The sequence below is a fragment of the Bactrocera tryoni genome, chromosome 3 (genome assembly GCF_016617805.1).
Source record: "Bactrocera tryoni isolate S06 chromosome 3, CSIRO_BtryS06_freeze2, whole genome shotgun sequence".
In the NCBI taxonomy this organism is placed as follows: domain Eukaryota; kingdom Metazoa; phylum Arthropoda; class Insecta; order Diptera; family Tephritidae; genus Bactrocera; species Bactrocera tryoni.
The window spans coordinates 87,574,256-87,602,073 of NC_052501.1; the positions used below are offsets into that span (position 1 = coordinate 87,574,256).

At 35.1% G+C, this 27,818-nt stretch overlaps 1 protein-coding gene and 1 non-coding gene across 4 annotated transcripts in view; one reads left to right on the top strand and one right to left on the bottom strand.

The window, feature by feature from the left end:
• The window catches only part of LOC120772570 (neurogenic protein mastermind), a 50,040-nt gene that overhangs the window by 15,840 nt on the left and 6,382 nt on the right, over positions 1-27,818 (bottom strand). Inside the window, exons 1-2 of one of the 3 annotated variants that reach the window (XM_040101259.1) lie at positions 5,013-5,218; positions 3,899-4,888 (exon numbers count right to left, since the gene is read on the bottom strand). In XM_040101259.1, the coding sequence (XP_039957193.1) occupies positions 3,899-4,654 (756 nt within the window). In that variant the 5' untranslated portion in view covers positions 4,655-4,888; positions 5,013-5,218. Of the gene's footprint in view, positions 1-3,898; positions 4,889-5,012; positions 5,219-27,818 lie in introns of those variants that run through there. The other 2 variants (XM_040101260.1, XM_040101258.1) reach the window with 2 other exon arrangements.
• Positions 12,374-12,446, top strand: Trnar-ccu. The gene has a single exon. It is a non-coding gene; the product is annotated as a tRNA-Arg (tRNA).

Here is a 27,818-nt window from a genome sequence, read left to right on the forward strand (position 1 = left end):
ATTAATTTTCCATCGTTGAGTTCAATGAATGTATTCACATAAATGTGTATATGTATGTAAACACGTAATTAAGGCATGTGAATACTGTTGTTTTCATCAGCATCACTGATGTTTCTGCTAGGCCATGAATTCAAACTGTTAAAAGACGCTATATTAAACGGACATCTCCTCTAATCGTGCACAGTGGCCAGTCCCAAAGTTTTTTGATGTTTATTTAGCGGACCACTCTATTAACCAGACAGAGGGATTTCGCTATATATAGTAGTTATTATTCTAATATGAGTCCACCAGTTGCAGAACTTAATGGAGCAGGTACAATTTTCTATAAGAGTGTTCATCTGCTGGCGTATGCTGATGATATTGATATGCTTGGCCGTTAGTTCTCCAAAGTGGATAAGGAAGCAAAACAAACGGGTCTGGTAGTGAACGAGGAAAAGACAAAATATTTCCTGTCGGCGCACTCGCGACTAGACTCCGAAGCCACTTTTCACAGTCACAACTTCGAAGTCGTAGATAATTTGGTCTATATTGGAAGCAGTATTAACACCAACAACAATGTCAGCCTCGAAATCCAACGCAGAATAACTCTTGCCAACAGGGGCTACTTCGGACTGAGTAAGCAATTGAGAAGTCAAGTCCTCTCCTGACGAACCAAAACCAAACTCTATAAGTCACTCATTATTCCTGTCCTGCTATAAGATACAGAGGCATGGACAATGATAATATCCGATGAATCGTTGTTATGAGTTTTCGAGAGAAAGGTTCTGCGGAAGATTTATGGTCCTTTGCGCATTGTCCACGGCGAATACCGCATTCGTTGGAACGATGATCTGCATGAGATATACGACGACATTGACATACATATGTATGTATGTATGTATGTAGTTCAGCGAATTAAGAGATAGCGGCTGCGCTGGCTAGGTCATGTCGTACATATGGACGTCCAGCTCTGAAAGTATTCGACGCAATAGCCGCTGGGGGAAGCAGAGGACTCCGTTGGAAGGACCAGGTGGAGAAGGACCTAGCTTCGCTTGGCATTTCTGACGCGCTGTTGTTAACTCGGCTATAATCGCGTAAGCTGTGTCTACGCCAGTAAAGACGAAGAAGAGCTCACATCAATAAATAGATAATTCACATCTGTTTTTGAAGAACTTTACTCAATTTCCTTTTACAAGCAAATAAAAAATTATAAATACTTGAATACCTATATAGTTTAAATTGAACGAGGGCTATATAGGAACATACTAAAAAATATAATATTTTAGTATAGTTTAATATACTATTTCGTATATTAATAAACCCCTTTTGGGGTTTCTAAATTCATACTCTACTACTAAAAATAATATTAAAAAAATAGTCCAAATAACCTATAAAAGATCAAATTGAATAAAAATATCTCAAATATAGAGTAAGTTCAGGTATTTTGGGCACCATTTTACGATTTTTTATTGAATATCTAATAATTTTCTTCCAAAAAAAATTAATCATGGTATACTTTCAGATATTGCTCAAACCATATTTCAGGCATTACCTCCATAGTTGCGATTCACTGCCTTTTTCTACACTAGGTCCACCGAAATGAGATTCTGTTTCATGGTTAGGGGGAAGATTTGGAAAAAGATTTTCACCGTCGGAGTCACCAAGTTAAGAAATTTTTCTAAATAAGAAAAAGATTGGATTTGACAGTTCGTATTACACACAATTTTCTTTCCTTTAATCCATTTTTTCACTTTGGCTTAGTTTTCTTGGATTCATATTCCCTTTTTTAATTTTTTTATGGGGCCTAGTTAAAACAATATTTATTTTTTCCGCACGTGTTATCGCCTTAACATGGCGTTAACCTTTGCATGCAGAATCTCTAATCATAGAAAAATCCATGAACCCAATCCTTTTCAACACATTGCTTGATGCCAGAAAACTTATTTGGCACCTGGTTTTTTCAGCGAACTGAACTGAAACTCAAGGGAAAATCGCATTTTGTGAGGCCCTTTACTTCATTCCTAATGCATAATGTACTAACTCTTTCTCAATTTCATCATTCAGTAATGGCTAACGTTCGACATTTTTATTACTTTGTTAGAGAGAAGTTACTCCCTGTCGTTCTTTGTCGTGTGGGGCGCGACACTCGACATGTCTTTGGCGCAAAAAGTGTACACATTTTATGATTTCAACCTCAACCGCTTTTTTCATCATATTCGATTCCCATTTTCATTTGTTTTTGCATGCCGAGATATGTATGTTAGTTCGGTATTACAAAACCCAAGTTTTATATGAAATATTATATATGTGTATATTATATAAAGTGGGATCCAGAAAACCCTACCCAAAGTAGCCCACATTTCCCACTTAGTGGCTTGAAAGGAAAAAGTATTTTAAAAAACATTTTTATATGCATATAATTAAAAATACCTTCTTACTGTTCTATGTATGTACATTATTTAGAATATTTATAAGCTGCTATCTGAATACCCGATCTTACTCTACTAAATTTTAGACAATTTTTTCACTATTTACGGAAACCGTAGCATTTAGGTTCTGTTGGGATAGCCGCACAATATTTGATGAAATACTTTCTTTTAAGTGTATTATGTTTTCGATATTTATAGATCCTTTTTCGATAATAAGCACTATTTAGTTTACAGAGAACAAACACAGCTTTTCAGAAAACGCTCACATCTACTACGAAGCACTGTGATATTTCAAGCTGGAAAGTTAAAATTAATACAATAAATTTTTTAATTACATTGCGCATACTCCAATCACTCATGCCCATTTCAGGGGCTATTTTTCGTATACACTTTTATATAATGCATGACCACTGAAATAATTTCCTGTTTCTTTTCAAAAAAAAATATATACAAGTATATTTTACATATTTTCACAACTCACAAAAAACTAAAACAGCAAAATTAACATGTGTACTAGCATTCTACTTTCTTAGAAATAGCGATAAAGAAATGGTGGTAAAATTGAATACTTTAAGTTCTTGGAATATATAAGTGCATTCAAAAAATAACGATTTCGTATGCCAATTATAGAAAATATATTGCTTTGCTCCAATCTTTCGCATTGTCTATTATAGCCTGATATCTTTGAAACAACTTGTAACTAAATTTTCCGCATATTCCACAGGAAGCGACCTCCAGGTATGTTGGAGAAGCCGAATTGTTACGTAGTGCTGACATTAAATGTTTTCTTGAAGCACCTCAAAACCCCAAATACATGAGCAAAAAAGCATCCATAAAAATGTTTGTCACTTTCTTAGCCAAACACGTTTCAAGGTGATGAACAATACAAAAGTTCACTCATCTGTAAATATTACATTGCTCCAATCACGGTTGATATTTTTTCGGTGCTCAATGCAACCTTTTCTCAATGTGTGTGTGTGTGAAAGTAGGAGCTTGTTACAGTAGTGTTGCGTTTGATGCTAGATTTCTGAAGTCTGCCCCCTATATAATTTAGAGATATATCTAATTCCTTTTAAAAAATGCTTAGCATCGCTTAGACTGAGCAGGGGTTCCTTCTCAAAATGAAAGTCAAAGCTTTGTCCTCACTTTTAGATGTCACGTGATTCCTCTCTCTTCTTGGCTTGTCATCTACGTTTGGGTCAGACCACCTCTTTACCAATATACCACTCGTATTTAAATACTTTGCAGTTTTTTTAATGAACCATCTGAGGCCTTTAGCATGCTTCGACGTGACCTATTATTAAAAATAACACAAAAAAACTAACCGAATTGATCGCAATTGAAAATGTGTTAATTTGCAAAAAAAAAAGTTTTCCGCCAATTGATAGCGCAAAAAAAAAACGATATTTTTTAACGCATTGTAGATTTTCTGAATATTACATTTTTCGATTCTTTTGCATAGAGATTGATTAGAGATATACAAAACTTACCACATGTACACTGCTTTGCAGATTGCCTGCCATCATTGCAGCTGCAGCCGACGCCGTATCTGTGGGCTTCTTCTCGGTTTTCTTGGCTGAGCGTTTATTTTTGCTCTCAAGGTATCGTTTTTGCAGCGCCGCTGTTTCACTATTTTGTTGCTCACATACTGTATTAAATGTTTGTTCATAGCGCGGTACGCAGTCCGTCTGTCGACGTCTATAATTCTCGATTCGTCGTCTAAGTCGATCAACCATTTGCTGCCTCTTTGGAGGCACAACTTCGGGACCGCAGGTACCCTGGTTGCCGGACGTTTGTCCGTTGATATTGTTGACACCGATGAGGCCACCCATTCCGCTAGATGCTCCAGCCGTTGTAGCTGTTGTTCCAGTCGCACCTGTAGGGCCGCCAGTTGCGCTGCCGCCAAAGCCAATGCCGCCTCCTGGTGCTGGATGGTACGCAGAATGTTGAGATTGTTGTTGCGTATTCGCCTGTTGATGTTGATGTTGCTGGTGATGTTGCACCTGTATCTGTTGTTGCTGCTGCACATTATGTAATTGTTGCTGTGTCGATTGTAATTGCTGATGTTGCTGTAGATGCAGCCCTAAACTTGACTGTTGATGCTGTAGCTGATGGTGTTGTAAATGTTGTTGCTGCTGCAATTGTAAATTGAGCTGTTGTTGACGCTGCTGCTGGTGCTTTTGCTGCTGGGCTGCGACGGCTGCCTGGCTGGCGCTCTGAAACACAGGGATACCTCCAGCATCCATAAATACAAATTTCTGATGCGATTTTAACGTCGCCTTCGCGTCGCACTAGTCCTCTGACCTCTAAGGTCCGAACATTGGGCGTCGAACACGAATAAAACAAGAATAACCGAAGTAATCTAAGTATGTAATCACTTATCACATCAAATTTTAACGTCAAAACCTTTGGAAGAATTTTCGGAAAATTTAAATGATGTGCATTTTTCATAGTCTCATCCTGAGAAATTTTAATATTAACTGCAAATAAAAAATTTTAAATCATTAGAAACGAATATTATTTTTTTAATAAACGCATTTAATTAAGTAAGTCTTATTTTATAATTCGAATATTTTGCAATAGAATTGAAAGAAATATTCATACATTTCAAAATTTCTTGTAAATGTTCCACAGCATCAAGAACAGGGTGCATTTTCTATACGCTTATCTCTTTAGTATGATATGAGTATACTTATGTATGTATACTCGATTATTTCATGTTTGAAATTGAATTTTGTTCAATGAGAAATGAGTCATGAAATTGCACATTAACAAAAGAAAAACTGGAGAACTCTACCGCTCTAACATCCATGACTGACTAGCTCAACGACGTAGAGGAAGCTAAAAATACATAAAACGAGTTAGCTGTCTAACTGGCTGCTACAGTCGTTGGTGATTTGAACAGAGTTCGGTCGTTGTTATGATGAGCGTAGTACGTCAGTAATAAAATGAGGAGGCCAGTTTTTTTCTCGGCAGAGAACAAACAGTGTTGCCGTATGTACCATGAAAAAATTGTTTTTGAATGGTTTTTTGACTATTGATTAGGAAAACAACGATGCCGCTCAAAAGTTTTGAAGATGTATGTAAGTTATGTATGAAGATTACTAAATTCGAATTTCCAAGTTTTTATTTTAACTTAACACAAATTTGTTCGGGCAATTTTTAAAAACTATAATTTTTCAATCTATTATAGTCCGAAAGTAGATTACCATTTGTTTAGAAATTGGATGTTGTAACCAATTTGTATCAAGATTCTTGATCGTTTGCAATGAAAACTAATGCTAGTAACCACAATGCTAGTGTAAGTATGTACATATACTTACATATATGTAATGCTTTTATATGTACTTATATGTATGTATACAACTCTATTAGTTGTGCTATTGATGTCAATTCAAAATAAAAAAATATACAAGGGATATAAGAAATATTGGAAATACGTACATATGTATGTAGTTTTTCTTTTGTAACAGCTAACCAATTTTCCAAATTATTTGAATATGAGATTGTTATTTCCTCTATATGTATATACACAAATATATACATACATACATACTTATTTTATGAAAATAATAAACATGTATTTGTTAGGATTCTTGGCGAGTTCATTCGGCTATTCATTGTCACTTATCCATACTTACATGTGTATACACATACATATGTATATGCATGTATACATATGTACATTGAACTTATACTCATTGTATGTAAGGGAAAGTGAATTGTTTTATTGGTACACCCACGGCAAACCAGCGAATAAAGTAAGTTTAATCGTGCTCACACTGCCATACGTGCCAATATTCCAGAGTACTAAACTTAGTACTCAATACCGAAATACTGTGGTCGTTACCCTGCTCTATGGAATGATACGAACAACGAAAGAACGAAATGTTGGTGTGAGTCGCCCGGAGTTCATGCAAAACCAGAGCAAATTATGATTCAAAGAAGCAGCCACCGATAAACTCTTATTTCTTAATGTTTTGTTTAGAGAACAATTCGAGCTTTATATGATACTTGTTTTTGTACTCTCAACATGCATTCTTGTGGAGCATGCCCATTCGAATTGGTGTATGGTACTGCGACGGTAATACTACTTGGTTGTCTCAAATTTATTTATTCGTTTGATGTTGCAGTTTGAAAATGCTTGCTTGGTAAAGTTGATCGCTTGTCCCAGTGCTTGTTTGTTTAGTCGACATACTTACATACACGCATACGATGGCGAGTGTCAAATTATTAAAGTTCATAACAGGTGGAAGAAAAGAAATGGATAGTTACAAGTGTACATACATACTATGTCAGCAGTTTCCCCCTGCCTTTGTCATTTTACTAAAATTTACTTAACTATTGATATTCGAATTTCCTCAGAACATGTTCAAATTTTAAATTGACTGCGGATTCAACTCTTCCAGTCGCGATGAGTTATTAAATGCCACTGTTATCTGCACTACACCGATATTATAGTTGCGTTTTCTGGCTTGTACAGCTGCTTTCAAAACCGGTTCGACACCAGCACATCGATTCGAGGCGAAATCGTGTGACTTCCCTTTATATATTTTTCTCCCCACCACAACTCTAGTTATCACTGTTATAGCCATTGGTAATGTAACTTTTGTCGTCGTATTTACTACATACATATGTATGTATGGATCGGGCGAAAATGGAGTGGTGATTAACGTCACCGCCAACATAATTTTCGTTTCTCGCTTCACAATTAGTTCCCCTTTGGATAAACTTTCATTCATTTTCTACAACTTTTGTTACCCATACTTGATGATGCAACATATTATTCTTCTTCTTCTTAATTGGCGTAGACACCGCTTACGCGATTACAGCCGAGTTAACAACAGCGCGCCAGTCGTTTCTCCTTTTCGCTACGTGGCGCCAATTGGATATTCCAAGCGTAGCCAGGTCCTTCTCCACTTGGTCCTTCCAACGGAGTGGAGGTCTTCCTCTTCCTCTGCTTCCCCGGCGGGTACAGCGTCGAATACTTTCAGAGCTGGAGTGTTTTCGTCCATTCGGACAACATGACCCAGCCAGCGTAGCCGCTGTCTTTTAATTCGCTGAACTATGTCAATGTCGTCGTATATCTCGTACAGCTCATCGTTCCATCGAATGCGATATTCGCCGTGGCCAACGCGCAAAGGACCATAAATCTTTCGCAGAACTTTTCTCTCGAAAACTCGCAACGTCGACTCATCAGTTGTTGACATCGTCCAAGCCTCTGCACCATATAGCAGGACGGGAATTATGAGCGACTTATAGAGTTTAGCTTTTGTTCGTCGAGAGAGGACTTTACTTTTCAATTGCCTACTCAGTCCGAAGTAGCACCTGTTGGCAAGAGCAATCCTGCGTTGGATTTCCAGGCTGACATTGTTGGTGGTGTTATTACTGGTTCCTAAATAGACGAAATTATCTACAACTTCAAAGTTATGACTGTCAACAGTGACGTGAGTGCCAAGTCGCGAGTGCGACGACTGTTTGTTTGATGACAGGAGATATTTCGTCTGCCCTCGTTCACTGCCAGACCCATTTGTTTTGCTTCCTTGTCTAGTCTGGAGAAAGCAGAACTAACGGCGCGGGTGTTAAGGCCGATGATATCAATATCATCAGCATACGCCAGCAGCTGTACACTCTTATAAAAGATGGTACCTTCTCTACTAAGTTATGCAGCTCGAACTATTTTCTCCAGAAGCAGGTTGAAAAAGTCACACGATAGGGAATCGCCTTGTCTGAAACCTCGTTTGGTATCGAACGGCTCGGAGAGGTCCTTCCCGATTCTGACGGAGCTCTTCGTGTTGCTCAACGTCAGTTTACACAGCCGTATTAGTTTTGCGGGGATACCAAATTCAGACATCGCGGCATAGAGGCAGTTCCTTTTCGTGCTGTCGAAAGCAGCTTTGAAATCGACGAAGAGGTGGTGTGTGTCGATTCTCCTTTCACGGGTCTTTTCCAAGATTTGGCGCATGGTGAATATCTGGTCGGTTGTTGATTTTCCAGGTCTAAAGCCACACTGATAAGGTCCAATCAGTTTGTTGACGGTGGGCTTTAATCTTTCACACAATACGCTCGATAGAACCTTATATGCGATGTTGAGGAGGCTAATCCCACGGTAGTTGGCGCAGATTGTGGGGTCTCCTTTTTTATGGATTGGGCATAGCACACTTAAATTCCAATCGTTGGGCATGCTTTCGTCCGACCATATTTTACAAAGAAGCTGATGCATGCTCCTTATCAGTTCTTCGCCGCCGTGTTTGAATAGCTCGGCCGGTAATCCATCGGCCCCCGCCGCTTTGTTGTTCTTCAGGCAGGTAATTGCTATTCGAACTTCTTCATGGTCGGGCAATGGGACGTCTGCTCCATCGTCATCGATTGGGAATCGGGTTCGCCTTCTCCTGGCGTTGTGCATTCACTGCCATTCAGCAGGCTGGAGAAGTGTTCCCTCCATAATTTAAGTATGCTCTGGGCATCGGTCACTAGATCACCTTTGGGGGTTCTACAAGAGTATGCTCCGGTCTTGAAACCTTCTGTAAGCCGCCGCATTTTTTCGTAGAATTTTCGAGCATTACCCCTGTCGGCCAGCTTATCAAGCTCTTCATACTCACGCATTTCGGCCTCTTTCTTTTTCTGTCTGCAGATGCGTCTCGCTTCCCTCTTCAATTCTCGGTATCTATCCCATCCCGCACGTGTAGTGGTCGATCGTAACGTTGCGAGGTAGGCAGCCTGTTTTCTCTCCGCTGCGGCGCGGCACTCCTCGTTGTACCAGTTGTTCTTTTGCACTTTCCGAAAACCAAGGGTTTCGGATGCAGCTGTACGTAAGGAGTTTGTAATGCCGTCCCACAGTTCCCTTATACCGAGTTGTTGATGAGTGCTCTCAGAGAGCAGGAGTGCAAGCCGAGTAGAAAAACGTTTGGCAGAGTGTTGTGATTGCAGCTTTTCGACGTCGAACCTTCCTTGTATTTGTTAGCGTGCGTTTTTTGCTGCACAGAGGGGGGTGCGAATCTTGGCTGCAACAAGATAGTGGTCCGAGTCGATGTTAGGACCTCGGAGCGCACGCACATCTAAAACACTGGAGACGTGTCTTCCGTCTATCACAACATGATCGATCTGGTTGGTAGTTTTTCGATCCGGAGACAGCCAGGTAGCTTGATGAATTTTTTTGTGCTGGAATCTAGTACTACAGATAACCATATTTCGGGCCCCGGCAAAGTCGATCAGCCTCAACCCATTTGGGGATGTTTCCTCGTGGAGGCTGAATTTACCGACTGTAGTGCCAAAGATACCTTCTTTGCCCACTCTGGCGTTAAAGTCGCCAAGCACGATTTTGACATCGTGGCGTGGGCATCTCTCATAAGTGCGTTCCAAGCACTCATAAAAGGCATCTCTGGTCACATCGTCCTTCTCATCCGCCGGAGCGTGGGCGCAGATCAGCGATATGTTGAAGAACCTCGCTTTGATGCGGATTGTGGCTAGACGTTCATTCACCGGAGTGAATGATAGTACTCGGCGACGGAGTCTCTCTCCCACCACGAATCCCACACCAAACTTGCGCTCCTTTATATGGCCACTGTAGTAAATGTCACAAGGACCTACTCGTCTCTGTCCTTGTCCCGTCCATCGCATTTCTTGGACGGCGGTGATGTCAGCCTTTATTTTCACGAGGACATCAACCAGCTGGGCAGCGGCACCTTCCCAATTAAGGGACCGGACATTCCAGGTGCATGCCCTGATATCGTTGTCCTTATTTCGTTTGCCATGGTCGTCATCAAAGAGGGGTTTCTCATCCGAGGCTGTTTGTCGCTTTTCATTGGGATAGGCTTTTTACGTGGCGGGTCCCAAACCCAGCGCACAACCCTATGCAGGGGATGTTTCGCCTTCTCACTTTAGCTCACCTTCGAACGGATGTTCTTAGGCTACCCAGAGGATACTTGGTCAAAGACCGGAAGTCGTGAGCTGCTTGAGTCATATGTAAAAGAATCGTTTCTGGCCACTCCCAAGTGAATGGCGATCAGAGAACTTTCCTCACTTGCGTGAACTTCTACACATGACCCCATCCTCAACATGCAACATATTCTGCAACTAATATTTGCGTTCGTCAAGGCAACGGCGATATGAATCAGCAACAGTTGCATCCAAAATGGACGAAAAAATGTAATGGCAACATGGAAACCAAAATTTTGCTAAGATGCAACCTCAAATTTCGAGGTAACTATGTTTGCCCATGTTTCATAAGGAGCGTTTGATACAAACTTAACGTGGAGTGGACATAGAATATTTTGCTGATTACATGATTTTTTGACAACAGGAAATAAGGATAAAACCGGTAGAATATTGAATTGGGATTATGTAAGAAAAAAATTGATTCAACTGAAACAAATTTTATGTACTGTGTTCAAGCTGAATAATAAAATCTAGTAGCTTTGGTGAAATATTTACAACCACGGTTAAAAAGTAATTGCAATTCAAGATTTATTAAGAAGAGCAAGAGAGATAATTTATTAAATGAACGCTCAGTGGACATGCGTAATGAAGAAAATTTAAATAACATAGAATATAAAGCACTTTGTAGGGTTCGATAGGTTTGAGCTGTAAAACGATTTTAGCAATATATGGAAAACCCAACTTTTTCTGGGTAGTTGATCGATCCAATTTCTGGTCGTCAAAAACTTATGTTTAAAATGTATTCTTAAAGCCACAAAAGTGAACGCAATTGTATGTATGTAAATGCGTTTATATTTTACAAAATTATTTGTATTACTATATATATTTATGATATACATATGTATGTATATGCATATGATCGAATCACCATTATCCACAAAAAGCTTCTAATCATAGAAGTTTTCATTAAAACATACAATTTTTCAAAAAGCAGTAAATTATTGATTTATACACAGCTTTATTTATTTGCTTCGCATACAATTTTTTGCTTATGCACATAAAACATGTATTCTCTATTTTTGGGTTGAACATATTTTTTTGCTTGTATGTTGCAGAGAAAAGAGATCGTCAGTTGTATTAATATTCGTATTTAAATAAGAATTTAAAATTGCAAAGAATTGCCTTACATCATTTTTGGATGGTGGTTGAATAATTTCTTCCTCAGAATTCTCATCGTTTTCCAGTTTTAAAACAATAATGATGTAAATCAGATATCACATCTAATTAATATGTGCACGAAAATTGTCAGGAGCTAGTACACAAAAGAAAAGAAATAAACAAGTCTCGACTGCTTTTTTAAACCAGCCCTTACAAATTAATATAATGTATAATGTTATAGAGTACAAACTAAATCTAAGTTTTTGTTTGGTTGTTTATTTCTGTTTTTTCAAATTCGAAAACCTTTTGGAAAAGTTAATATATCGGAAAAGCAAAACACCTTTGGGACATTTTTGTTAACTTTTTCGCGATTTTACTGTATTTATATTATATTCCTGTCATATGCGAATTGCATTTCGAGCGTCCACCCAAGTAATGTCCTATTCATTGGCAATGCACTCTTAACAGACAACGATAATGTTTTCACGTTTTTTAATATCAAATAATAACGTTTATTTATTAATTTTGCGGATTTTATTTCTTTTTTGTTGTTTTAAGTACTTCATTGTTATCTTATATGTACTATATATATAAAAAATAAAATGCTGTTTTGTTATGTACTCGGAAGTCTTAAAACACTATCAGTATACATTATATTTGATGAAATTAATGTCAATTCAAAAAATCGGTTTGTAAAATAAATTTAAAATTGAAAACTTGTATTGCGGCAGATATGATTGTTTTCAGAATCTAACAAAAAAAGATGCTCCAAAAGGGTTAATCAGACAAAATTTGGCTTAATACCACCACCAAGGAAGTGATCATCGCCGTTGTAGTATTTGTGTACTACTATGCATTTAGTAGTTTGGTACTGTTAATAATCTATGAAAGGGTTTAAATGCGGGAAATGCTATCATATTATATAATGAGCCCCAGTGGCCTAATGGATAAGGCATCGGCCTCCTAAGCCGAGGATTGTGGGTTCGAGTCCCATCTGGGGTAAAATCAATATATAATGACTTTTTATAATAAAGATAGTTACGATAATTTTAGTACTAACACTTTGGTGAGAAACGATTTTAAATGAAATAAATATATTAGTAACAAAATTTTACAAATTATTCCTTTGAGACAAATTGATTACATATGTATAAGTATAATAGGAATATTTATAATCCGTTGGATTTACACCATCACGGCATATTCAAATTATCATAACGTAATGTACCATATTTGTGTTTGTCTTTGTTCGGCAAATTTTTCCTTATCGAAAATTACGTGTAATATGTATGTATATTCAAAACCTGATCATAAGTTAGAATAAATTTGGTGCAATTATTCATAAAGCAGCCATTAAAATATGTTATACAAAAAAAACGACATAATCAATATTTATAAAAAGACGTTATACACGTGCGGGAATACTACACGTTCCTGTTAAGTGAAATGATTTCGACCAGAATGGGTACAAAATTGAAATTTGTTGGAATTAATATTGATAAGAATATATGAATTTGCATACATACAAACATATCAAAAGCGAATGCACATATGGAAATAATGTACCTAGGCATATTGTGTTTTATAAGCTAACTAGCTGACCTGGCAGCCGTTGTCCCGCCTGAAATTATGTGTTTTGAAATGAAAAGAAAGTTGAATTTATATTGTGTTGAAAATCATTATTTTCGACTTTTCCAAATTTTTTCAATGTAACGAAGCTTGATAAACAATATTTTTTGGTTTCTGTTTCGGTGCGTAAATGTACAGAGAAGATGGTTTTCCAACTCGTGAGCACGCCACGTATATCCGGCCGTGTGAAAAACATAGCATTTCCAAATTTATGCCACACACTTCTAGCGACTATCCTTGTGTCCTATTGATTCTCATCTCAAATGCAATTTTCACTGGAAACGGAATGCGTTGGAACTGATATGGGAAATTGTAGAACTCTTTGAAAACTGAAAAGGTTTGAACTGAAATGGCAAATCGTTGGAGCTCAGAGGAATTCGTAGAGTCAAGTATTTTGCCCCATTCTATAAGATAGCTACGTTACAATCAGTCGGGTTGCATTACACAGTTTCGGTGCTTGAAGATTGTGAAAATAATGCGGTGTCATACCAAGCCTCTCCAAAGCACTTAGAAATTCCACTTGATAATTCGCGGCTTCGTCTCATTGTCAAGACGATCGATCGATTTGTATGAGCGCAAGTCTCCCGGAATTTGACTTTAAATCTTCCAGTTTAAGTCAACAACATCGGTATTTTTGGCAGCTAAAATTGTGCGTGCACTCAAGAAATCCTAGTTACGATAATTTGGCCAATGTCCGAATATTCTTTATGAGTTCATCTTTCATGAATTGATAAACGGCAGATGGAATTGATATTAAACCACCGGAAGTATCAACCAGAATTGACACATTTCCAATTCTTGGCGAATACGATGTAAAATGTCTTCGACAATGTAATTTTTGTTCGTATACCATAATTGAAGCGGATTTGAAGGTTGATATGTCGAAATGATCTTCCCGAAAAGTGTGCGAACTTCATTTGCACCGCATCGTACATATTTTGCTGGCTTGCTTCTAAAAAAATTGTACCCACCGTACCATTTACAGTACGCAATGACTCAAATGAAGTTGAAATGCGTACATTATCCAATAGGAACCGAAGGTCGTTTTTCCGGTGGATTGTGTAAATTCATCGAAATGCATTATTTGAGAACACACCTGGCTGTCAATCTACCGGTTGGCCTTCCTTTCTGCGTAATTTTGTTGCTGGCGGTGTTTCCACTGGCTGCACTATATTCTCTGGGTTGAAGTACACTCTTTGGCCATTCTCCAAATTAAGTGCGAGACGCACAACAGTCGGAAAACGTTCATGAATTGCAAAAGTAAATATCCTACAAAGCGCTTTATTGCAGTTCGACCGTATCGTTCAAGACCAATAACCGCCATGTTGCATCCTTTGGTGACTTACTTGCAAACATATTTGATCGATTTCACCAAACTACAATATCAAACATTGACATGAGATTTGAATGTGAATTAGACAACAGTGCCGAATATAGTTCGATTCATATGTTGTCAACTTCGAAATTCACTACTCTAAGCTGTATGGTCGTCTGATGAGCTACGGCGATAGAGTGGATATCCATAATTTCCATACAAACCGAAGTGAGATTGTGGTATCCGCAAGGTAAATGAACCATATTGGTTTTCATCACTTCGTTTAATACTGGATCTTTCTCTGCATCAGGAATTTCCGCAGAAATGATTTCATCAATTTGATCTGGTGGAACCACTATCCACCATCCAAAGAAGAACATCTTAACTGTTGTTTGAAAAGTCGATCCATAATTCCACGCGTATGTCATCGCATCCTGGGAGTACTCGTTCATGTGACTTGGCGTTGATGGCAAAAATAACACCGACCGATATTAGCGGGACCTCTTCGTGGCTTCGTAACAAATTTCAATCTGTAATTTATCACTTCGTTTGAAACACACATAAAGTTTTCACTGAATAATTTTCAAATTTTTTTTTAAATAGCCGGAATAAAAGAGCAAGCGACCGAAATTGAACTATTCAAATAATTTACAAATCAAAATATTGAAAAACAAAAGAAAAAAGAATTGCATGAAAAAAGTCCATTTTTGGAAATTTCCAATGTTTCGACTTTTTCTTATGAAGTTTTTTTTTATTTCTGAACTTTTCCAGATACACAGCGAACAACTTCTGAAAATTTCATGAAGATTGGTTTCGCCGTTCTCGAGCCTTAGCGTTACTAACAAACAAACATTCATTTTTACTTATGTACATACAAATGTACATACATATATACAAAATAAAACGTTTGTATGGGAAAAAGAAAAGGACTGTTTTTAGGCGTTTTCCGGCAACTTTCGTAATTTTTTGTTTACATAAGAACCTTCTCCTAATAATAAAAAATACAACAAAAAGAGAATTAGTGAAATTGGTCCAGCCATTCACGCGTGATGCCGTGACAACGGAAAACGGGTTTCATTTTTTTACATACATATGTATCTACATACATATATAGATATAATTTATTATTATTTATTTCTCGGAAACATGGTGGATATTTAAATACGTACTGTAAAAATTTAGCTTGCATGTTGCCCTGAGTAGCTGTGTATATTAAAATAAGTGTTAAAATTAGGTGTGTTAACTTCGATTACATCTTAATTCGGGTGCAACCGAACATTTTTTACTCTTGCAATCTGCAGAAATAAATGCCAGAGAAATATAGTACCTTAAGGGGTCCCGGCGGTCTAGAACCCTCAAATTAAGGGGTGGGTTTTCTGGATTTCTTTTTAGGTTTAAAAAAAGAGCAATCAATTTAAAATTTTTACGGTTTATTTATACACTTATGAAAAGTACAAAAATATTTTTTTGTTAAATAGAAAAAAATTGTAAAAATATTAGAAATGGCGTGCAAAAAAAGCTATCTTATGGAAGGCATACACGCACCAATTATTATACCAATTTCATCGAATTGTACAACTGATTGTTACGTACATACATACATATGTATATGGGGCAGTAGTATGAGTTGTACCAACTGATTGGATGAAAATCAAAATTTTTTGATATTTTGCCAAGTTGGTTGTGTTAGTTGGATCGTTTTTGGGTTGGTCGTGCGTTTTCAAACGATTTCGACATTTTATTTCGGCTGTCGAAGAGAGTGCGTCATATATAATAAGTAAAGCAACAACTTCCAAACTCATGTTGAAGTAACGAAGTGAATATTCAAAATGAAGTTGGCCTCAAAATTGTATTAAAAGTTGTGTCGTATGTAGCGACAAGGGCGATTTCTAGCCCAACTCAATCAACCAACTAATTGTTGTGTGTATGCCTTCCATTAAAAGATGACTCCCGGTGCTGTTGTTGTTTTGACTCTTCTGAACATCTGAAACATAAAAACCAAATAAATTATTAATCAGTAGGAGTGCAGCTATCGCTGGGACTACAACCAAAAAAAAAAAAAATTGAAAATTAAAAAAATTTCGCGCTTTTCGTTCAGATTCTGAAAACAGCTATTTTTGGACCAGTTTTAAATCGAAACAAAATCGAAGTTCTTAAAATTAAAATTTGATCGTAGTCCCAGCGATAAATATTCATCTTATAAACACCATATTAAAATTTCAAGTGATTCGGTTAAAAATTTTTTTTTTCATAAACCGAACATCGAAAAAAGTAGTTTTGAGATAAAAGACGTACAAAGCATCCATTCATCGAGCCCCTCGACCGCGCGCTACCTGCTAAAACCTGTAGAAGCTAAAATAATGTGAATATCTTTCCAAAAATTTTACAGTATATTCTTAAAGGACTATACTTTCGAACTATAAAAAAAAAACGATTTTTTGAAAATTCTAGACCACCGGGACCCCTTAAGGTGTAAAACGTCAAACAGAGGATCGGAAACCAAGCAATTTATATCCACAAGAACTATATATAAATAAAGCACTGAGAGTTGGGGGTAACCCGAAGTTATCTACTTTTCCTAATATTACAAACTATTAAGACATACAAAAAATTCCTTAGGTTTCAATAAAGTACCTCACATACAATCACCAATCATATGGAGTAAAGCCAGGCGGATGTTCGGAAATCTTTATATTAATTATATTAGGGATAGGTCAAGTTTTTGTCCAGTTTTATATATTTTAGGCACAAAGATACACTGCTGTGAGCAAAACACGCTCTCTCATTTTCGTTGAGATAACTCAAATATTGACCGATACATGAAGCTCGAAAATCTTTATATTAGGAATATGAGGACTTAAGGAAGTATTGACCCTATTCAACCCATTTCTAATAAAAATATATACCACTCGCCAGGAAAATTTCTCTCTGAATTTCAACTGTATATCCCATACATTGTCCGATATTTTCGGTCAAAAGTCAACTATAGATACTTCGGTATTTGGTACCCAGAAATTTGAACAGTTTTGGTTGGATTTGAACAATTTTTGGTTATAAAGTGCCATACTTTAAAAAAATTATTAGTGCAATGTTTTATCCCGTTATAATGTATTAATTACTTCTTGATTTATGTACAGGAAAGTGGCAGAATCAAATTGAATTTAAAATTGTGCTAAATGGGAAGTGGGCGTGATTGTAGACTGATTTCGCCCATTTTCGCACTGTGACATAGAAATTTGAGAATAATTCCACGTACAAAATTTTGTCGAAATCGGTTGGTCGGATCCCGGATATGTGATTTCAACAAAAAGTGGGCCACCACACCCATCGTCCAATTTTTATCCCGTCTACCATAAAGGAATGTCTCTGGGGTATTTAGTTACTGATTTATTGTGCTTTTACAAGTTATTAACAGTAGAGTTATATGGGAAGCGAGCGGGGGTATCATCAGATTTCATCCATTTTCATTGTCGGTAGGACATCTTATATTATTTATACTAGGCAAATTTGGTCGTTCTAGCTTTAGTGATTTAGGAGATATGTTCATTATTAGAAGACGTAGCCATGCCCACTTCTTCAAAAGTTTCTTCTGTAGGTACCCATTGCTACTGCAATCCCCTGAGCCAAATAACAGATCTTTATTAGTACTTAGTTATGGCCATTTATAGATTTTCTATTAATGACGTTTTGTAGGCGTGGATTACGCTCAACTCGTCCCTACTTTTTTGCCAAGGAATACGTATACCAAGTTTCATCAAGATATCTTTGTTTTTACTCAAGTTAAGGCTTCCACGGGCGAACGGACGGACCGACAGTAACTCGGATTTCAATTCGTCTCATCATCCTGATCATTTACATATCTATGTACCTCTATATCTAACTCGATTAGTTTTAAGTGATGCATATAATCGTAAGATGAACAAAACTATTACATACATACATATATTCTGTTGCAGCATGTTGCGAGAGTATGATAATGTTATATTGGAACGAAGCAAAACGCAGAAATTCATGCCTCTTGTCGGCTATGAACTCGAAATGTCAACACACATACTCTCTTAATATAAGTTATACATGTGTACATGTACATGCACTCGAATGCTCATACAAAAGTATGATTTTTTTCGTTAGCGCATCGACCTGTGAAAATAACAACAATAACAGTTTAAGCATATCTGATACATATTATATATTGTATGTAGTAAAGTCTGATGCATACATTGTATCTGCATATGTATGTAAGTACATACTATAGTCACAAATCAAAGCAATAATAATGATAACAATTTCGTTGCAGGCATAATCTCCACAATTGCACAAAAGATTTTCCCATGTACACATACATACATATGTACATACTGTATGCATAATATTGTTTTTCTAAAATGCAAAATAAATTCATAGTTGATTTGAAACTTATTTAATCTGAAATATATCGTTCTTCATTTACTTAAACGGCAAAATATCAACGAATAAAGCATATTTTTTTTTATTTCAAGTTAGGTATTAGATATGTGATACTTGAGTTGATTTTGCCACTGTTCAGCGAATCATTCTAGCTATTGGTACCACCAACTCGCTTAAATTCATATTCAGATAAGAGTATTAAAATGTTATGAAAATTTTTGCAGCCGAGTTCAATGGCGGGAGTTAATACTTGATTTTTATCTTATTTTTCGAATAGCTTGTTTCAAGTTTCAAGATTTGCATTTTTTAGAAACTCTAACCACGTACAACTATTTCACAAAATAATGTATAAACTTATTATTTCGAATTCATCTAGTATGTACATACATATGTATGTATGTACGTACGTATACATACATACATATGTACATATAGTATATGAACGGAAGGAAATATTATATGGGAATATAGGCGTTGTTGTAGTGTGACTTGTCCCATTTATAAAAGGTGTTATGAAAATGTTATATTTAGTTTACATCAAATGTGTACATATGTATACATATGTATATTAATATTATAATTTAATATTAAAATTGTGTACAAATTTTAAAATTAAGATTAATTATGACTCTGGATTAATTGCTGAGGTTTTAGCCAGACTTTTAAGGTATGACTATGGTCCCACATATCATGTAAACATAAAGAATATAAGTTTATGCTCTTGTGTACGCTAATCACAAAGAGGAAAAGAAGTTCAGCCAAACATCAACAAAGCGATGCGCGCTAATATTTTATGTACTTACAAATATGTACATACATATGTAAATACATATGTAAGTATGTATGTAGATATGTACATATGATTGTTTAGTAATTTTCAATAAGCAAAATGAAAAAAGGTAGGATTTTACTTCGAATAAAAATCTTTCTAATGGAAATATCATATAACACAGTTCAAAATATAGAAGATTCAGATATACACATGCACATACATACATGCAATTATAAATCATAGACCGATTTTATAGCTATCTAAGTATTTCATACCAAAATTTGGTTCCTTACCGTGTAAATTACATATGTACATATGTATATACTTATTCTACTACGCAAGTGCCCCTGCAGAAAATTAATTTGTGGGACGTTGGAATACTCAGCCAACTCATGTCTCTACACTAGCTCATTGCTCGTGCTTTAAAAATCGATATTACTGCACGATGTAATACGACAGAGGTGTTAGGACGCACTTGTAGTCAAGAATGATAGAATACAAGATTACGACACTAGTTTACAGTTAGTTTTTTTCGGTTTAGCTCTTGACAATTCTTACAAAAACAAATACATTGTTCAACAATTTCGTGACGTAACAGTTTTGCGTTGAGAAGAACAAGCATAGAAATGCATACAAATTGTAAACAGAAAAGTAAACACTTTTTGAAATTCCCAAAATAATATTAATTCATTCGTCTTTGCAGGAAAAATTTCAGTGGAATGTTTAGAATATTGTTGCGAGAAAATATGTATATAATTAGTTTTAGGCACATCCACAATAAATAGAGTAGCATGAATGGAAATTGTTCAAATGAAGAAAACCAGTGTAAGTGTACTGTTGTATTTATTTAAATTTCTAAGCATAAATATATTAATTTTTTAAAATGAAATGTGCAGTGGCTTGTTGTAATAATTATTATGCAATTAAAGGATCGAAAACGAGTTTTTTCAGTTTTCCGGCCGATTTAAAAGTTGCCAAAAAATGGATGTTATTTTGCAAAAGAAATGATATATTTAATACTAAATTAATAATTTCACAATTCTTTTATCATAATTTCATACATCTGATACATCTGAACTTATAATATACATATGTATATATTTATATACAACACAAGAAAAAAAAAACAACTTAATAGACAATTTTATTATCAATAGGCCGATATATTTCTTTAGAAATGATTCTAATCTTTTCACTCAACAATATTCAATCGTTTCACTAAAACTTTTCATTAAAATCGAAAGAATTAATAATATTTTGCGAATTTACAAAAGTGTTTACTTTTCTGTTTACAATTTGCAAGCCATTTGACAGTTTTTCACTCTTGTTCTTCTCAACACGGAACTATGACGTTTCGTAATGGCGGTCGTCGTAATCTTGTATTCTATCATTCTTGCTTGTAGTTATGTATTTATTTTGCAGTATGAGAATCAACGTTAATATGAAAACATGTATGGGTGAGTATGGGTAGTGATTACAGTAGTTACAACTATAGGTACTCCATGGAATGCACCGATATCAAACAGAACTGATGGTCCTGCCCGTAATCACACATTGAAATGGACCAGTTTTATATGTTTTATCAGAATTTTGATTAAGTGCTCTAGTATTATGATCCACGTGTAGATTCATATGTTTGTATGTAGTATATGAAGTGCTCACCAGTTTTTGAAGGAAAATATATGTACATATTACATAATCATATGTGTATGTATATTTACATATACATACATACTACGTGTTTGTATGGTAAATGTATGTATGTATGCCTGATATGTCTTCAGATTTAACGTTCCCTACTCGAATGGAAATGCAACTTATCGATGAAAATATTAATAGAACAAAAGAAATAAACCAATCATAAATATGTATTCAGTAAAAAGCACATTCGAAATTGTAAAAAAGTTCTGCAAAAACAGACTGCTTTTAATGAAAACTTAGTAAAGTGAATGCCACCATATGATAGCATAAATAAAGTAACGATGAAAGATATATTTTTAGCACTTAGCCCCCATATGTACATTAGGGTGTGTCATTCTGAGTCAATCTTTTTTTTCAACTGAAAAACAGGCTAAAAACTTTCGAAAATGTGAAAAAGGAAGTCACTCAAAAGATGAGCTCTTAATATTAATATTAAGAGGTGCCTCTTTCAAATTTTCTATTTTTCATATAAATAATATGGAAAAAAAATCATTTTTTTTGTGGTGGTTATTGTGCGGAGGTTATTATATGTACATATGTGCACGCGATGGCTGCCAGTAGAGATTGTAAACTCGATTCCGATTCTACTCGAGAATCGAATTTTCTCGTAAAATAATCGATTTTTCGGAATCGATCTTCAGTAGTCGAAGTCGATTAAGAATCGATTCTTGAAAAATCGAAAAATCGATTATTTTACGAGAAAACTCGATTCTCGAGTAGAATCGGAATCGAGTTTACCACCCCTACTGGCAGCCATCGCGTGCACATACATACATATATGTACATATGTAGTATAATAACCTCCGCACAATAACCACCACAAAAAAATGCTTTTTTTTCCATGTTATTTATATGAAAAATAGAAAATTTGAAAGAGGCACCTCTTAATATTAATATTAAGAGCTCATCTTTTGAGTGACTTTCTTTTTCACATTTTCGAAAGTTTTTAGCCTGTTTTTCAGTTGAAAAAAAGGTTGACTCAGAATGACACACCCTAATGTACATACATAACTAATATAGAGATTTTCGACTTTACTCCATATGATTGGTGATTGTATGTGGGGTGCCTTAATGAAATTTTAATGAAACCCAAGAAACATTTTTTTAGTATGTGGCATGATAATAGTTAATAGATAAAATCGGGTCGATACTACCCCAACTCCATACATATACATATATGTATGTATGTATATGTATATGTACATATCGTCACCAAAAATGCAAAATAACGTATCAGCAAAAAAATCGAAATTGAGCATCCTATTGATTACGATTCACTATTTCAAATTACATACATAATATTACATATGTCCAACATTTTCAGGTTCTGTGCTCATATATGAACCAGTTTTAACCAATATTAAATTTTTTTTCACTCTTGTTCCATTTTATTTCGTGTTTCATTCACGCCACTGTAAATTTTCGAAAATGTTGTTACGTTATTTTGCATTTTAGGTGACGATATGTGATGTCGGTCAGTGTATGAGGTATATAGAGCAAACATATCTATGTACATATGTATATGTATATTAAATTGCTTGGATTCCGATTATCTGGTTGCCGATTTACTCCTTAAGGTAGTTCCCTGACTTTGATTATTGCACGTTGCAAAAGTATAGAACGTTCGGTTGCACCCGAAATTAGCTCTCTTTTACTGTTTTTTTTATTAGTTTGAGTAAGCAGATAATTTTATGCCAGTTATGATTCGAACAAAATTTCAACCCGTTTACCCGGACTTTACACTCTCATGAAATTGTTTTCAAGTTGCAATAAACTCACACTTTTCTACTACCACAGTCTCACTTTTTGAACTTGAACTCCGTCTTGATATACAAGTTTTTCCATTTATAGGGCAAGTTGACGACCAACTTAAAACAGCTGATCACATAGTTTTGCGAACAAATGGCATTCAATTGTCGGAAATAAAAATATTTCGTTATATAAATGCACACATGGATTGGTATCCAAATATAATTATATGAATCCATTATATTATTCTTCTTCTTCTTAATTGGCGTAGACACCGCTTACGCGATTATAGCCGAGTTAACAACAGGGCGCCAGTCGTTTCTTCTTTTCGCTACGTGGCGCCAATTGGATATTCCAAGCGTAGCCAGGTCCTTCTCCACCTGGTCCTTCTAACGGAGTGGAGGTCTTCCTCTTCCTCTGCTTATTAATTTAAGTATTTTAAGCGGTTTCCATGACGATGACATCATGAAACCATTATTACTGATTATCAAGTATATATCGAGTATTCCATTAAGGTCTATATACTTTTGAATGTGTTTGAACCATTTGTCGGAACACTTTGCCACTCTGATTAAAACATGCATTTTGAACTCATTAAGCGGCTCTTAAGGTATCGGTAAAGGAGGACCCTTAATTTATTTTTTAAAAACGATAATAAAAAGAATTTATTTGATGCCAAGTCAGAAATATATGATGAATAACTCATCAAATCGATGTTTTGAGTGCTCAAAAATGCAGTTTTTTCAGTCGATGTGTGAGATTGTTTTAATGATATGGTTGCTACATCTCCAATTTGCTTTGAATTGCTTTTTTTAGATTCGGTTCATCTTGAAATAGCATACAGTCAACTGTTTTTAACTTTCGGGCTCATGCCCGATGCCATAGACCTGCTTCGAAGCACCGCTAATGTATTTTATTGACATTTCTCTCGACCAATCGAGAAGAATATTTAAAGTCACTGTAAACAGCACAAATAGCGCTCGTATGTACTGAGTATTTATGTCATTAAAAATGTCAAACTTTACGATAAGTGTGAGTTTCTAGATTGCAACACTAATGTTGCCAAATCCCGAAATATAAAAGACAACCCACGAATTATTGAATTGAATGAAGATAAACTGAGCAGCCTAAAACGACACTCCAAATTTGAATTTATGTACATACAATGTATGTATGTGTGGCTTTGCTATTATTAATATTGTCAAGGAATGCGATGAAACTTGGATTTGCCAACTCCCAAAATTCGAATAAACAGAAGTACAAGCTTTAGGCTATTGTACAATTGCAGTAAAGTTATTGGTACACCTGCTCAGAGTCCTGACTCAAACCCGATAGAAAATTTGTGATTTTTTTTTAAGGAAGCGAGTAGGTAATCCGTTTACAAATTAAACTGCTAACCAATTAACTGCTCTTATCAAAGCAATACAAGAAGAATGAAAAAAAATCCGGAGATCTGTGATATAAAAACCCTTATTCAGTACGTGTCCAAACGTCTGCGAGCTGTTATAAATGCGAAAGATCGGTTTTAATAATACTTGGAATAATTGTTTGCAAATTGATAGTACACTATTTGTAGTTTTTATGTTTTTTTTTTACTTTTGTGCATTATTTGTTAAAAATATTTGAATTAATAAAATTATGAAATTTTTGCGAAATAAGAATTTAATTTTTTTCACTTTGCAAACAATAGATTGACAAACTGTATATTACATAAAAATCGCCCAATTGAAACCTTTTCATGTAACATTATTTATTTATATTTGTACATGGTATTGATGATCAATGTCCCATTTAATAACTAAAGTATTTACATATACATACATACAAATATAAATATTTATGCATATGTGAATAAGAATTAAAACTAAGTACATATGTGCTAAATTCATTACTTTATTACTTTATTTTAGAAGAGTGTGGATAAAAACTATGCGATCTATTTTTGTTTACCACACTTTGACCTGGTCTACGGCGACAACAGAAGAAGAAAACACAATTGCAGAGAAAAGTGGAAAAGGCAGATATCATAAATTAGTTGTGGAAAAGAGAAAGAAGACTCGAACGAGATACAAGTAAACGCTCTCTCTCGAAGTAATAACACATATGCATTTACGTACATATATATGTATATTTACTTATATTTATCTATATGTACATATGTACCTAAGTGTTCTCGCTGCAGTCGTCAGTAGTATTTACCAGATTATACGTTTGTATACACATATTCATTTTACTGTGATATGTATCAACATTTGTAGATTTCTTGAGCATTTCTGCTCAGTAAAACGAATAGTGTACATCATAGGATTGTATTCATACATTTTTCGAGTACATTGAGGCAAACAAATTTACTTTTTCTTAAACGATTTAATACCATTTACTAGGAGGACATAAAGTAAAAAATTGCAAAATAGACTGGTAATTAGAAACTTCGAAACGCTAAATATACATACATATACTGCATATGTACATAAGTATGTATGTATGCACAATACTTTTTGAAAGCAAAGCACTGAAATTTTAAATCAACTTTGGTAATACTTTATTCAGTGTGTGTTTTGGCGATTTGTTTACACCGCTGTATCTGGTTGGTTATGAATGTATGGATGCAGGTACATATTTTTAATTCCTAACAAAAGCAGATATGATGATGATTTACCAAACAAAGAGCTACAACAACGTCCACTATGAAAATCTAAACAGTGTGCCTAAGTGTTGACGTTAGGAACAACATCACCACCAAAGAAAATTACCATCTGGACCATTCAGTCATGTTAAACTACATTCATAGGAGGACTCTTTCTGTCACTAATTATTTGCAAATTCTCACATCCATATCACATTCTCCATCTCTTGTATGCTTCATGTACATGGTGCCCCCTAATATTTTTCCTTATTTTTCTATTATATTATGCATATACGCAGGACGTAGTCCTATCCCCTCCAAAATTCGGTTTAGGCGACAAGAAGAGTCTTTATCTGAACATACTTTAATGCGACAAGGTTCACCTCCGTACATATTAGTACTACTCTTCCCATTGCTATCATCAACAACTACAACAATGTAATTCAGTGTTGCCAACACATTGCTAAATTTATGCATAACCGAAATAAAGTCTATATTTGCAAGGCAGTTTTCCTTTAATTGTGAGATTTCCAAACACTTATGTAGATATGTATATATTTATATGTATTTGTATAATTAAGTCCAAGTCTTATTAATTGTGAATTAGGAAAAGAGATGTGAGATGAAAATCTCTCCAAACCTTTTACCGAACGCATTGTTGCGAACACTATGTAGTAGTATATTGCATTTTTTGTAAAAGTTGAGGTAAGTCAAACTTTTAATACTCTTACAACATGTTGCTTCAGAGTATAACAGTTTTGTTTCATATTAAACCATCTTAATATTTTCTTTGATAATGATTTTATTCATATTTTATGGTTAGTGATCGATATCAAGATATTTATAAGATACTAAAGGCAAATCTACAAGTCTAACTACAATTTTACGACCAGAAATTGTTAAAAAAGTTTATATTGTTCTAGTACTATTCACCAATGTGCAACATTTTATTGTATTACTAAGAAGAAAAATTGGTATAGTGCTTTGCGTTGGCAACACTATAGATAACCAAGAAATTCACGACGCCCAGACTGAGTGTACGACGGCTGTTTATATGAATGTGTGCATTGACAACGAATCAAAGTGACATGCATTTGTGTCTATTAAAATGGCTTAAGGTGCATATAAATATAGTATACATATGTACATACTTATGTCGTTTGTGTTTAAATATATTAATATATTGAATTCATACGATTTTACATAATAATTGTTATCCTTATGCTTATAAGAATATGTCAATATATTAGTAAGAAATAATAATATTGTTAATTACCTCGTTATGAAGTACTTTATTTGTGCAATATGTTCATGCATGCTTAAATATATGTATTCATATCCGCAATACTTCTTATTCCAGTATCTCAGAAATGTTTAACTTTCAAATTAGACTAAGAGCATCTTGTTTATCGAAAAAGCTACATACATTTTAAAAAACATTGCAACATTTTAAGCCGTAGGTAAATGAAGTAACAAATTACTAGTTTTAACCTGCTTAGTCGGTGGAGTTCGTTATAGGGTAGTTTGTTTAAGTATTTATGTACATATGTACATACGCATGTATGTATATGTATATGTACATCTGGGAATATGCATAAACCAAATTCAATCGGGGACGTAGTGTTAGAATATACCATTAAAACAAGTCTAGATTGATTTAGCTCACATAAAGCAATAGTTTCAGGCAAAGTTTGTATCGCAATTTAGGTATTTATAACTTAAAGTTTGGTTAAAACATGGCTTTTATCTGTTTAATACATATTTAATTCGAAATTTAGAGTTGGGGGAATTAAATATTTTTCTAAGTATTCGGTAGATGTTTATATGTAGCCTTCATATCATTACACATGTACATACATACATATGTATGAATTCTTATACATTGTGCCAGCTCAGCCATCTGTCCGTTTCTATATCTTGATACATGTATGTATATTTTTTATGCACTCGTGTTCTTTAAACAGGTTTGTCTTCACAACGGACTGTGTTCGCCTTCACGAACGTTGTAATGTTCACGTTTTGTATCAAACACAAACATACCTTAAATACAAGCATGGTACGAATCGTACATTCGCATATTCGTAATTAATTTTTACCGTTAGTTTGAAAGGTTCGCATATCTATACCAAAAATAGACTTTGACTTATTTATGTACATTGATACATATAGTAAAGA